Source organism: Plutella xylostella, chromosome 16, assembly GCF_932276165.1.
Source record: "Plutella xylostella chromosome 16, ilPluXylo3.1, whole genome shotgun sequence".
In the NCBI taxonomy this organism is placed as follows: Eukaryota; Metazoa; Arthropoda; class Insecta; order Lepidoptera; family Plutellidae; genus Plutella; species Plutella xylostella.
In genome coordinates, this window is record NC_063996.1 from 5,226,882 (window position 1) to 5,241,957 (window position 15,076).

At 37.2% G+C, this 15,076-nt stretch overlaps 1 protein-coding gene across 1 annotated transcript; it reads right to left on the reverse strand.

Annotated features, from left to right (window-relative positions):
• Positions 1 to 885: 885 nt before the first annotated feature.
• On the reverse strand, positions 886 to 12,522 carry LOC105386891 (fatty acid synthase). The gene is made up of 36 exons (XM_038118704.2): positions 12,289 to 12,522; positions 11,981 to 12,173; positions 11,686 to 11,803; positions 11,167 to 11,370; positions 10,968 to 11,084; positions 10,705 to 10,883; positions 10,466 to 10,608; positions 10,187 to 10,390; positions 9,914 to 10,100; positions 9,652 to 9,814; positions 9,325 to 9,494; positions 9,089 to 9,240; positions 8,811 to 8,994; positions 8,576 to 8,724; positions 8,294 to 8,478; positions 8,015 to 8,134; positions 7,808 to 7,917; positions 7,541 to 7,731; positions 7,302 to 7,459; positions 6,914 to 7,162; positions 6,579 to 6,678; positions 6,372 to 6,488; positions 6,097 to 6,215; positions 5,728 to 5,878; positions 5,035 to 5,206; positions 4,834 to 4,949; positions 4,590 to 4,754; positions 4,344 to 4,516; positions 4,031 to 4,201; positions 3,536 to 3,745; positions 3,335 to 3,443; positions 2,924 to 3,071; positions 2,715 to 2,830; positions 2,282 to 2,458; positions 2,062 to 2,164; positions 886 to 1,826 (listed from the first exon to the last, which is right to left on the reverse strand). The coding sequence occupies exons 1-36, from the start codon at positions 12,433 to 12,435 to the stop codon at positions 1,216 to 1,218; spliced, it is 6,081 nt and encodes a 2,026-aa protein (XP_037974632.2). The 5' UTR covers positions 12,436 to 12,522; the 3' UTR covers positions 886 to 1,215.
• Between the last annotated feature and the right edge of the window lie 2,554 nt (positions 12,523 to 15,076).

The window sequence follows — 15,076 nt, forward strand, 5'->3', positions numbered from 1 at the left end:
AAAGTGTTTGTTGTGATATGAAATAGGGGTTTCATCCCACCGATGTAACGAAAACCCGATGTAAACGGTAGTAAGTATTTATCCCATCAATACATTATAAAAATAAAATCGGTACTTACTTATAGGTAATTACACATTTTACGCGATTTTTAAAGTTTTTATAATAAGGTCACCGTTGCATGAGGCCACACGGCACCCGACCATCACAGACATCGCCTCGCCCTGGTCGGTTCGTAGTCATGTCCGCCCGGACTCCCAGTGGTCCTTTCGATGACAGTAGCCCCAAAGTCAACCAATAGCTCGCTGATGGCATGTATGTCTGGTATGACTACGAGTGGACGCATGAAACCCTGATTACACCTACCGAGTAGGGTGTGGCCGAGATACTACCCGATAACCCCGTTCATTGGTCGAGGATCGGTCGAGGATATTGCCTCGTTATAGTCGTCACGTCACCCTACTCGGTAGGTGTAACAAGGTAATTAGGCCGGATGCCGGCGATGGTCCCATAGGCTGTAATGTAACCAAAATGGTGGACGACACCCACCTGTCCCACCACCCAGCAGTCCCACACCCACCAGTCCCACCACCACTTCATTCCTGCACCTCAACAGTCAACGCAACTTTGTAAAGTGTTGTCGATCCAATGAACACTGGTCAAGCGCAATCATGGTGTCAACACCAAAATCCATTACTGCCGCCGTCAGAGAGGAATTTTGTAGGTATTTAAAGTATTTATACTATTTATTGAATTTCGCATTAATAAAATAGCCATTTCCTTTTTTTCAGTTGAATCTAAAGGGACAAGAAGATAATCCTCGAAATGAAAACAAGCTACTTTCCTGCCCACCTCCGTAGGTTGGTAAGTCTTTTCTAGAATTATTGTACAACTATATACTTACTAACTTCTCTGTTATTATAATTATATTAGTATAATACGTTAGGTTTTACCTATGATCTTCTAATATAAAGGTGTTTCCATGCTCATAAAAATTAAATTCATTGACTTTTACTTACTAGTAAATTACGTATTGTTAGGTATCTTCTTGCTCCGATGAGATAAGACATTATCACTATCTGCTTATTGCCAAACCAAATTAATCAAATCGTGTAACTATAGATTCTTGACTGCTGGGGTAAAAGCAAAAAGAAAACACATTATATTTAAATCAAACAATTTGCCTAAACCCACTTTATTATTAAAAGTACAACATTTCATTCATCATACTCTCTGTCTGGACACAGAAATACGTCCGAGTTCAGTATATACGTATCACACAGGTTTCTGTTTCGGAATTTCTCAACTATATCAACACCAAGATGCCGGTTAACCAAATTGGCGCAACGCAGGTCGTTGAGTGCATTCGCATGATCAGTGGTTAGTGTGTAGACGGTTGGCTCTTGCTGTGAGTAGCGGGCCAGGCCAAGGTCGGCTGGCTCCGATGCTCGGTGACTGGTGGAGCGGAGAAGCACAAGTTGGGATCGTAGGGGAGTAGCCCTGAGTCTCTTCGCGTCGTATTGGCGGGCGTGCTGTATCCGAGAGTAGGCAGCCTCGAGGACGCCTCTAGCGTACTGTACGGAGTAAGGAATGCGGCCGCGTATAGCCAACCCAAAAGCTTCCACTTTGTCGTTCCAAGATTTCGCTATCTGCAGCTGCGTCGCCAGTAGCTTCGAGGTCTCTCCAGTCATGACTTTGTACATGTGCTGAGCCAGTGCGTCCTGTAGTTCAGTGTCTTCAGATACACCAATGTCTTTCAGTGATTGGTCCAATTCCCTGGGAAAACTGTCTGGGCTTGCATCCACACAATACACAATACCTTGAAGACCTGCAACAAAGAATTAAATTTGATAACTTTCTACAAACATTTATGTTTTTGATTTCAACGCACACCTAATTACTAATTCAATTATATTTTGGTGGCACATTTCAATACATGACCGAAAAACAACAATATGTTCATATAATATTTTCACTCCAAAACAGATGTAAGTAAATTTAATTATTTTTTCATCGAGAGCATGTAAATTCAAAAGTCCTAAATTAAGATTATTTGTACTTACCATGATTTTCAAGAACAACAGCGACCTCTAAAGCGACCAGGACACCAAACGAGTATCCCATGAGGTAGAATGTTTCTTTTGGCTTTAGTTTCTTCAAGATCACCTGAAAACGAAACAGGGATGAGATGTACATAAATAAATACACTCATACACAGTCCACATTGAACTCAATTTATATAGGTACACAAATGGTTGTTACTATTTCGGTTTTTGTACATACCTGTGCAAGACGGAGTCCCATTTCGGCAACATCTTCATGTACGTATTCTAGGCCTGGTTGAATCGCGACTGCCGGAATTTTCACCCGTTCACAAATATTGCTGTACTTGGAGTAACATCCGTCGAAGCCAGGAATCAACATGAGATAATTCTCATTTTTGTCAAACTCTTCAGCACGCTGAAAAAAGCCGTAGTATTATTTTTATGTTGTAGGTAGGTATATCGTATTTGCTTGAGTCATTGTGATAATATTAAACATATCATAGTGGGCAGTCTTCGTTATTTTGGACATTAGGAGAAAAAGAGTATTCTTCTGCATTTATTCTATCACATCTAGTCTTAATAAAGTATATACCAAACACAATGCATCCCTTGTTCTTCGTACAAACTAATACTATGTGTATCATCGACGGAAGAAAATGAATAAAAATTACCGTTGTTAATCCTCTAGCAAGAGTGGGCAACAGGACAAGGTCAAACGTGGATAATAGTTCATCAGGATCAACCCGGTCGAAATAAACACCAAGACCTGATTGTTTTCTTATTGGTTCTGTAAATAATACGAAATAATTAAAATAACTTTATTAGTACAAATTACTACAATTATGTAAATACCTATGTCCAAATAATTGTAAATTTTCACCTGCATTCATATTTTTCGATGTTAGTTGAACCTGGGCAACAAGCGCTGGATTCTTAGATCTAACTGCTAGTTCCAGTAATTCAACTGCCTCAGATATGGATATTCCAACATTACCATCACTTTTTATGTCCGCCCCCAAATCGGCAAACTGGAAAATGATTTTATGACATAAAATATGGATCTACCTGGTTCTCCTCAGTGAGGCAGAAAGATGTTCATAGAGATGATAAAAATATAGAGGCGATGGCGAGTCTTGATACGGACAGCCCCTTCCCAGAATTCGACCACAAAAATTGCTTGCGCGCAAGTTTCATAACATAGAACAATGTATGGGGGACGATAAAAGACCATTGTTAATAGAAAACAAAAAGAAATAGAACAAATTGTAGAAATAAGAAAATATAGATCAACCTTATTCAGCTTTGGAAGAGTCAACATGGTGGCTGGAAACCCGTCGTCGATCCGCTTTGAGCAAATTTCTTCTCCAACACTCACAATTTCATTTATGACGGCAAAACACCTATAGTAAAATATAATGTTTATTTTTCCTAATTTAAAAATCATCATAATCATCATCGTTAAATACTTACAGTTTCGTTTTATCGTACTTACTTCACTGACTGAAACAATTTTCTTGTAACTGAATCTAACTGATCAATGACCAGTCTTGCTTCTTTTTCGGATTCATTTGAAGCAGTAATGTAATACACGCCTTCTAAATAACCCATCTCATTACATTTGCGCAACAAAGCTTGGATGTTCCCGTTGTCAATATTATTTTCATTTGAAACATTGACTAGTACGCCAAGTTTTTGCCATTTCCTGAAAGTGATGGAAAAAATATAATTGCACTAAGTTGTTACAAGTTAAAATGTGTTTCTATATAAATATCTTACAGCTCCAGACAAGTTATAACGTGGGAGGATGAACTACATATATAGATTTCCATCGAAACCGATAAGCCAAACTCTGATCATAGAGTCAAAACTAGTAACCATGAAATTAAAATTTCAGCTGCAATTTCCTTAGACTTACAGTAGGTATTTTGAGTTTGGTAACAAATACAATCGTGTTTTTGTTCAGAAATGATCTATTGATATTTCTTACTTGAGCTTGTATCGCATGTATCCATCAGAGTTGATATTCGTTTGTTGTTGGCGATGCAGCCAAATTTTCTGAGCACCTCGAGCTATTAACCCATCAATTATTCCGCCGGCCAGAGTATCATCTGCACTGGCACTAAGTACTAAGTGACTTCCAATAGATGACGCAGTGAGCCTGTACAAAAGGATTAAAATTTACAATACCAAACGTAAAACGTTTCCGAGTTAGAAATAATAGGCAGACCATATTGAGCAACATTACACAGATAATTGTAACTACATATTGATGTTGCGATGAATCGATAGTATGAACATACTTAGGTGTAACAGCCAAACGATTTCCATGAAGACGTAGAAGAACTCTACCGCGGTGTCGACTGGATGCCAACAAATGGAACGCTCTTGCCGCCTCGGTGGCTTCATATATCACACGACTCAGTGGACGGACGTATCCTTTGGCTATTCCTTCGCTCACCATCATTTGCAAAGACTAGAACGACAAAAAAAATTGTATATAACGTACGTTCAAATGATCTAAAGATATTTGATAATAAAATTCATACTTTAATATCCTTTTTGTTGGCCATCGTGAACACGCTTGAGAAATCCACCGAACAATAATTTCTTTCGTCAGTTAAGAAGTTCATTCCGAAATCGAAGTTATCCGTTGAAGATATCTGGCTGGTATCGAGTATAAATCCACAACTGCCAGCGCATCTAATACTTTCCTGAAAGCAAATATAGTAATTGAAACAATAATTGTGTTTCGTATGATACAGCAATAGAGATTAATATTATGTCATTTACATTTTTAAGATCTCCTAAAACTCCCGATATTACGACGATGTCGCATCCCATTCCATGTGTCTTTGCCATAACCATGTCACTAAAAGAGGAGTCACGGGAGTTTCCGATGTGGTCCTCTGAAAAATAAAATAATATATTAACCTAAATTATACTATGTTCATAAACATACATGTAGGATGTATAAAATCTTCATAAACATACCTGGAATAGATGGATATATTCTTCTCAGAAAGTGTTTCTTCTTTGCATCACTTACAGAAGCGAATATTGTGCAATCATAAGCTAAAGCTATGGAAATTATAGCTAGACCCAGAGCTCCTGTGGCGCCATTTACCAAGATCTTCATTCGAGGAACTAGCTCGCATTTTATAGCCTAAAATGTGTGAAATTGATTAATACAAGACAAGTAAGTCGGTGAGTACATATTTTTGTCAGCCAGGAGATTATTAGCGTCAATTCACACGTACCACAACCACACCACGTTGCAGCGACATAATGTGGTCAAGCTATGGTTATATGTGAAAAGTGTGGCAGCGGCTTTTTGCAGTTGCGTTGTGGCAGCGACAAAATGTCGATGTGGTTGTGTTGTCGCTGTCGTTGTGATGTGGTAACCACGTGGTCGTATGCAGTTAAAAGAGGAGTGGAGGTGGCCGCTGTGCCAACGCCGCGTGGCGGCGTTGCCGACGCGATGTGGTTGCGATGTGGTCGTATTACACAGGTGGTCGATAACAACGGCAAAATGTGGCAAGTGTGAATTGGATTAATCATTTTCAATACAAAATATACGCCCGACCACACGGCGTGGTTGTGGTGTGGTTGTGGCTGTGGTGTGGTTGTGGTACGTCTGGATTGACCCTTAAACAACTTAAATAGACATATAATATGTATACTTACAAGACAGTAGAATGCGTGTGCGTACGGCAAAGGAACTGTGGCAGCGTCTTCAAGACTCCAGTGCTCGGGGACTGGCCACAGCAGGGAGGGGTCTGCTGCGAGCCGCGTGGACGCCGCGCCACCGCGCACGATCCCCATCACACGTTCTCCGCTACACAATATGCAATAATGTTGTAAATCTTATTTAACTAAAATTTTGAAGTTTACTTGCATATTTACTTTTTCCATATCGTTAAAACGATTTTAGTTGGGTTTTCGCTTTTGAAAATTACGTGAAATTAATCATTTATTCATTCAATTCCTTTCTTCCATTACCTGGTGTTTTTAAAAATATTTTGGTTGATTAGATCAGAGAATTCAATGACTTACTTGTTCGTTACTCCACTGAAATCCATTCCATAACCCAAATCGCTTTTTTGTAATAATTGGGGAACATTGACTCCTAATGCTTTTCTTGCATCACGTATATTCAGTCCAGCGTATTTAACCTATGACGAGACAGATAAGCCAATATTAAGTAAGTATACCTTAGTTAGCATTTTAGGTATTTTTTGGTATATTATTATATGTTTTGTATACCCAGAATTGGGATATCATGCCATCAAAATCAGTCTTTGACTTATCGTTTAATAGCCTTCACTTACCTTAACTTCAATATCATTAGGTGTTACTTCAAGCCCTTGTTCCCAGTGAATAGTGTTTATATCTCCGTACTCTGTACTGCGCAAAGTTACATTTATTTTATCATTATCTCCCATATTCTGAAACATTAATGTTTAAAGTAATAAACTATCACCAAGACGACTCGATATCTAGTCACGACTCCTATGCCGTAATTTATAATTACTCACCTGTATAATTTGAGACTTGGATGATTTCAAAGCAATTTGTTTTGAAAGTACCGGTAAATATTCTCGGAATTTAACATTTGATATAGCGACTCCGGCACACCTGCGAAGTAGAGTTGGGAGATAAAAATTAAAATCGGGAAGGCCGTTCAAAAGTTATACGACTTTTACTGTTGAATGTCGGAGGTTTTTAACGTTGGTTAATATAATGCGCCATTTAAAAAGAATCGAAAATAAGAGTTGGGGTTAAATGGATTCTATAAAATTTGTATGGGATAGGCCAAGTTATCAAATTCATTCATGAAATAATTGTATGTTCCTAACCAAGTTTAAAATACCTTGTAGTATCCAGATTAATGAAATAGTCAGCTTCCAGTGGGAGTTCTATATGTTTCTTGGACCTGCTATGCTCTTGCATGTTTATAGTCACTCGCTGGATGAATCGGGGTTGCGTTATTCCATTGTAGTCGTTACGTAGAGACCTGAACTGGATCAGTGAGTCCAGTAAAGTTATCCAATTACCTCTCCACGGAATTGTAGCTCGTGTCATCTCTTCATTTATACTGAGAATGCTTCTGAATTCTCCCCTATAAAATGATTTATTGCTATTTTAAAAAGTAAAGTTAATTCGAATTGTTGATTCTTATTCATTGAATTTAACAATCGCATTAATATCTATATTAATTATAATCATTTAACATACGTTATCATATCATATAAACTTACTTGTAGTAAGATCCTTTGTCATGGAAAATTTTGTAGATATCTTGTTGAGTCAAACAGGTTTTTGTTCCTTCATTTTCCACCCTGAACAGTGGGGTTGAAGTTGAAGGTATGGCTATGATTTCGCCGCTAATAACCGTAGAATTATCATCATCTAAAACCTGATAAGAATTTACAGTAGGTATTACTACCTGGTATCTTTAGAAAAAATAATGAGATGATTTGAATTATGTTGTCATTACCTCAAACCGCCCATTTCCTTTAGTTATTTGGACGTGGAGGTTTGTAATCTTGTCGTCGTACAAGCGTGGCTGTGTGTTTAACTTCACATTACTGAACTGCACTGATAGCTGTCTCAGAGGAGCTCCCAATGACATCGACAATGTATCCCACACACAGACCAAAGCTGCGCTGTATGGTAAAATCGTTTCACCTAAAATATTAAATATTCTCGAAATTATTACGGTTTACCTGCATTTTTCATTATTTGTTAGGTGGTTCGGCCTTACCTTCATGAATGTTGCCATTTAAGAAGTTAAATTCATCATCGTGTAGCGAAAATCCATATGTGGCAGCCCCAGAAATGCGTCTGTTAGAATCACGTTCTAAGGGTAAACTCCTGTAAGCATTTAAATACATACATACAGTCATATTTTTCCTTAATGATTGTTTTCATTTTAGTAAAAATTACGTAAAAAAATATCATGACCACATACCATTTCTCTAGATGTGCCCATTCGATCATGTGAGAAAGTCCACGTGTTTCCGTTGATACAGGATATTCAATCGCTGGATAGAGCGCTTGTATTTTAGGATTGCACCCTGCCATGTATAATCTAAAAATATATCATTTAAGTTATAGGTAATATTTACAATTCTCGTTAGATGATTTAAGCTAATTCGTTTTTTCTTGAAATCATAAATTACCGTTACCATCCACGGATTGTCGCGTAAAAGATAATGGTTCTTAACAAAAATTAAAATCTTCTACTTACTTGCCAATAGCTTCCAATAATAAAATAACATTGTCAGCGTGTCCGCGCCTTGTAAGAGGAATATTGATACAAGTGCTGGGAAGAGACCGCTTGAGAATAGCTTGTAGAAGTCCATGAGGAGCTATTTCAATTAAAATGGCATTTGAAGGAACGGATTCCGCAGTTTCTTCAAATAACACAGGGTTCTGTAAATAGTATTAAATGTGTTTTAATGTACACTACAACATACACATGAAAATGTATTCTTTGGACGAAATATCTATAGTAGTATAGTATATTTACCAGTAAATTGTTGGTGTGGTACTCTGCCGAAGAGAATTTAGCTAATGGTTCATCCCATCTTTCTTTCGGAATCGATGTAGAGAGCCACCGCTCACTGCGAGCCTTCGGAGATTTAATGACTTCCTTCAAGTACTTGAGCAGTGCCGGACCTGTTCAAGTATTGTCTTTAATAAATAGTGGCAAAGATTTTAATGTGCTTGAGTCTAATTAATATTACCAAGAAGCAGGGACTTACCCGCATCTTGAATATATCTTGAGTGGTACGCAATATTCGAGCATGGAACTTCCCTTGCAAAAATTCCTTGAGCCGTTAACTTTGCTACGAATTCACGCATCGCATCTGAGGGTCCTGATATAGTGCAGGACTCGGAAGAGTTATGGCATGCTACTTGGATTTCTGGCGGACATAAATCTACGACCTACGAAAAAACAATGAATTCCATTACTACAGTTCTGGGTAGCTTAAATATGATTGGTAAATGTAGATGAATTGAATATTACACGAAATATTACCTGTTTGTATCCCAATCCTACTGCTGCCATAGCTCCATGAATTAATTTAGTCTGCTTAGAGACAAGACCACGGCTGTATGCTGCAAGAATAGTTTCTTCTGCTGTCATGCAACCGTCAGCATAAGCACATCCAAGTTCCCCTACGCTGTGCCCTAAAATATAGTTTATTGGGTAATTTAGTAACTTAAAGTTTTGCAGTATATGATGTTACTTATTAAAGTTAAAGAATCATTTACCAATGATGTTATCTGGAACAAGACCTACTTCACGTAGAACATCGGTTAAACCAATTTGGACTGCAGCGATGCCAACAAAGGAATGCAGAATGTCGTCATAGATATTATTTTCAGGTGTGGTTATGATGTGGATGATGTCAATTCCCTTTGGCTCTAGAGCAAGGCGGCAGCTGGAATGGTATAATATTTTGGCATTAATATGATAGTAACAAGATATATGGATGGATTAAGTTAAAAAAGACACAGTTACAGTAATTTTATATTTTTCTTAAAAAGATGTGATACAGCCCAATATGAAAATAAAAATCATAAATCTTATAACAATACCGTTCGATTGCGGCTGCAAATACGGAAATACGCATAAGTTGTGATCCCATGCTCGCCCATTGAGAACCCATGCCGCTGTAGACAAACCACAGCGGCCGCTTAGCATCGTCACAGTAGTCTATTTTTTCTACAAGGCTCACTGTCTTATTCTCTTTGTTATTTTCTGAAAATAAATTCAAAATTATCGTTCAGAATAGGACATAAGCAGTTCTTGTAGACTATAGTTATAGACCTAGGTCCGTTTAACAATTCCTCAACTCACCAAGAATAGTGAAACCACGGCCCAAATGTCCGGAAATGGAATGCTCATGAATGTTATGCAGAAGCCCGATTTCTTCTGGATCCACTGGATGTAACTTAAGATCATCGAAGATTTTTTGTACAGCAGATTCCTGCCTTCCGGATACTAACACCAGATGCGGAATGTTTGATTTATAACGTGCCAGATCCTGTGGTGATAATAATAATACAAAAATATAATTAGATACTACATTATTTTAACAATATTTTGTTTTCGCGTATACATTACTTTTACCTTTGGTTTGAAGTGACCTTTTAGTAGAGCATGGGCATTAACACCAAATAATGACATGTTATTAATAGCGACATAGGAGCGGTTAAATCGCTGATGGTCGGTGACGATACGCATTTTCCCACTACGCAGTGCATCGACATCGTCGCGGGGATTTTCGCAGTGTAAGTTGGCGGCGAGCTTGCCAGTTTGATAACCAAGAAGAACCTGCAATTTAAGTTGGGATGATTAGGCCCGATTCTGAATTTCGATTACAGTGAATAGAAAGTCTTAATACTTTACCTTGGTTAAAGCCGTAGTACCAGAAGCTGCTTCTGTGTTGCCTATATTGGACATGACACTGCCAACCAAAAGAGGTTTTACTCTTTGTTTGCAGAATACGTTACCAAAGGCTACAAGCTCGCTCGTTTCAGATTCATAATTAGCTGAAATAAATATGATAACCACATCATTTCATTTCTATAAATTAATCAAAAACCGTTAAGTTTAAATACTATGTAAGCATTTGATTAAATATTTACCGCATCCAAACGCCTCCACATATTCTACAGCCCCAGGTTGTATCCCGACTTCATCATAGAAGTTTTTCATGAATGAAGTTAGTTTTGCTGGATCACGAACAGGTCCTCTTGCTTGACCAAGGTTTATAAGCATTGCTGAATTATATTCAGATTTTACATGACAAACCTCTGCATACACTCTGTATAGATATTAAAATAGTTATTAGGCACATGGATGTAAAAATATCGAAGTACAAATGACATAATTTAATATTGTACAGTACCGTTTTGCGTCCTTGGCTTTTTGCAAAAAGAAAATAGTGATTGCATCACTTCGAGCACAGCCATCGGCACACCGATCAAATGATTTAGTTTTTCCATCCATACACAGTTCCAGCACTCTGAAAGTGGAATTGATGGTTAACTATTTTGGCAATTACACTTTCCGTTTGAAGTTGGAAACATTTCATGTAAAATAATTACCTGCCAACGTTGATGGTAGTTTGAGCATGCAAACAAATATTGGATCCTCCGACGATGGCCGCTTCACACTGTCCCGTCTTGATGGACTCGTAGGCGCGCTCCAAGGCAATCATGGAGCTGGCACAGTCTGAGTCCACGTTCATAGACGGACTCTTCAGATTCAGCCAGTACGAGATCCGATTGGCAAACATCGTCTTGCAGCATCTGAGTAACGAAATTTTTAGATCAGTTGAAATGGAGAAATGTAAATATGCTTAAGGCACTACGCATTGACTAAGCACCGTCAACGCCTTCTGAGAAAATCTTAATGCTGCGCTTTCGCCTTCACAATTACGGTCGTTAGTGTTGAATAGTTGATGCACAATGAACAAAGCTGTACTGTGTACCTGTAGGTGACGAAGTAAGCTGTGGTAATAATAAACTATGCTATTGGATTATCTTACAAATTAATGAATCAAATAGTGAAATAGATAATTTTTTGTCAACTAGATACCGAACACCAATAGTATTGATACTCACCCGACCAGTCCGAATCCTTTTATGTGGCCGCTGTAAAATACTGCCTTATCTGTTTCTGATAGTCCAGATCCGACGTAAACTCCTACCTTCTTCTCGGAAAGCTCTCCTGGGCTTACACCTGCACACACATCGGAATAGAGTAAAGTCGTTTCATAAAGTATACAGGGGGCTGCAAGTGGGACATCAAGCCAAAAGGGTTCATTCTGAACAACTTTTGTATGAAATTAGTAAAAAGACCGTTTCTGATCTACCATTACGTCACTAATTTTGTTAAACCACAAACAATGTTACTTACCAGCATCATAAAGAGCTTGGAAAGTCTGCTCCAGCAGCTTACGGCTCATAGGCTCCATGTTCTTGCCCAGACGGTAGTACACCTTGAAGAATTGAGCGTCAAACGTATTTAATTCCGGTGCTTTTCCATAATGCTCTGGCATTTCGGGGTAGTAGTATTTCCAACGGGGGTTATCCGAGTTAACTGGATTAACCTGAAAATTCATATTCATCCACGGTCATAACGTAATTTTTCCTGGAAATAGTATGATATATATTTTTTAATATAGGCCACTGTGAATTAGAGGTGGTAGTTTGATTTATGTATACCTTATTGTAGAGGATCTCTGATAGTGCCTGTACATTTCTAGATTCAGGATACAGGCCAGACATGCCACTGATCACTACTGCGTCTGGTCGAATTGCTGGAGATGTCGACTTGCCGGCATAGCCAGGATCTTGTGGAAGCGGTGCCATGATGATCTATATCCTCTCCTGTGGAAGAAAGAGGGCGATTTTTTTGTTACGAACAACCGCCAAGCACTTACACGCGAATGTATTTGTAGTGAACTCTTTTATACACTTATTTGGTATAAGAATAATTTGCGTTGATAGTGCGATTGCTGAATAAAGATGCAAATCATGTAATTTGACTTTCCATAAATGATTACTAATGAAAATTGGTGCAATAAATTATATGCAAGTAAAATTCCACTAAATTCCTACCTTTTTGGTAGTAAATACTCAATCTGAACCTTTCAACATGTATGACAGTATTTTTTTCAAGGTATTCTTTTTATATTGTTTAATAGAATAATGAATTTTTAATTTTGTTTACCTACTGCTGAATAATAACGCTAATATTTTATACTTTGAATATATGATTAGCAGATTATTATCATAAAGTATTATTGTATATATCTATGCTGCAATAAAGTACCCCGTCCTATATTAGCTATCTAAGATATCAATGAATATTAATAATAAATAATATAACATTATATTTTTTGTAAATAAATGGGGAATACAGTTAAGCCTGTCTATATTATCGAATGCGGAGCACTACACGGAATCTCAATGTGTATATCAGTGGCGAAGGCTTAATTTTTTGTTTAGGGGAAGGCGGTGTAAAAAAAATATACTTACCTACCTGTTATAGGTAATAATATATCGGGAACTATGTTATATTGAATATCTAATCAAACCATGCAAAAGGGAATCCGATGGGAATCGTGTTATATCAATCCTTCACCACTTCACTGCTAGATAGTTTGTTTTTCTAAATATAAGTTTCCAGGTTTCACTGTATACATACAGGGTGTCCCAAAAGTCAACGTCATCCCTTAAAGGGCTGATAGGTCAGCTCATGAGATGCCAGAATATCACAATATGACCTTAGTAAAAACTCGATAATTTTCGAGATATTGCCACTTTTATAAATTTGCTGAAAATCGACACCTTGGATCAGTTTTTTGCGCCGGCGGCACGCAAAAATCCATATTGTTAGAATTTTTTGGTGTTGCATCACCCTGTATAGCCCTGCTATTGATCGCAGTTAAAAAAAATATCGAGTAATGCTGTATGTTTAAAAAAAACACGGTTTTCAAAGTCATAAAAGGTAATCGTATTTTTTTATAAACAACTTTGACTCTGCATACTGTAAAAAAAATATACCACGCAAACCTGGCACCTTATTTAAAAAGATAGCTCATTTAATGCAGTTTCCAAAATGGTATTAAACGTTGCTATTGTTTCAATTAACAAAAAAGTTATTGCTATTTTAGTACAAAACGACCTCGATGTAAAAATGTTTGAAGGAAATTTATCTGACTGAATTTATTAAGGCTAAGTCATATTGGAATGAGTACAAGTAAAATAGGTGGTGGGGTCAGCCGTGGAAACATAGATGACGCAAAAATAGCTAAGAAAAAACTTACCAAACTCTTATAAAACATATTTTGCGTTTTTTTACACCTTATTTTAAAAAAACAAACATTTATTGACTTTTATTTTTATTTCTCAAAATTATAACACCACATTATTATATTAAGTACATAATCAGCAAAAAATAATACTCATTAATGGTCATAATCATAATTTTGAGAGTTTGGTTTTGTTTAACAATAACTTTAAAATAAATAACAAGTAATTAGAGGTAATGTTAATGACAAACTGATCTGTCCCTTTTTTGGATACTGTGGGTGTACAATGTACGTACATGTGTAAGCGTTTTACTTGTACGTTACCATGCGCTACATTTATGGGGAATGTGGAGTTGCTACAGTCCACTTTTTTCGAGAAAGTTACTCAAAATGCGTTTTTTTATTAACTGTGACAACGTTGTCTCTTTTCCCACTCCCGGCCACACCACCTATTTTACTTTTACTCATTCCAACATGACTTACCTTTAATAAATTCAGTCAGATCAAACAATTTTACATCGAGGTCGTTTTGTACTAAAATGGCAATAACTTTTTTGTTAATTGAAACAATAGCAACGTTTCATACAATTTTGGAAACTGCATTAAATGAGCAATCTTTTCAAATAAGGTGCCAGGTTTGCGTGGTATATTTTTTTACAGTATGTAGAGTCAAAGTTGTTTATAAAAAAATACGATTACCTTTTATGACTTTGAAAACCGTGTTTTTTTTAAACATACAGCATTACTCGATATTTTTTTGACTGCGATCAATAGCAGGGCTATACAGGGTGATGCAACACCAAACATATTCTAACAATATGGATTTTTGTACCGGCGGCACGCAAAAAACTGATCCAAGGTGTCGATTTTCAGCAAATTTATAAAAGTGTCAATATCTCGAAAATTATCGAGTTTTTACTAAGGTCATATTGTGACATTCTGGCCTCTCATGAGCTGACCTATCAGCCCTTTAAGGGATGACGTTGACTTTTGGGACACCCTGTATATAAATCGCCTGATTTAAATAGACAAACCTGTATTTAAACTCTCATGAATCGGTCATCTGTCCTATTGTGTTATGAGCTATGAGTATAATTCAATTTGTACGACATTTTTAAATAAGAGGGCTTGATTTCTAAGTCAGAAACAATATTATTACCTATTTTTCCTGTATCTCCTGCGGGTTGACTGGCAGA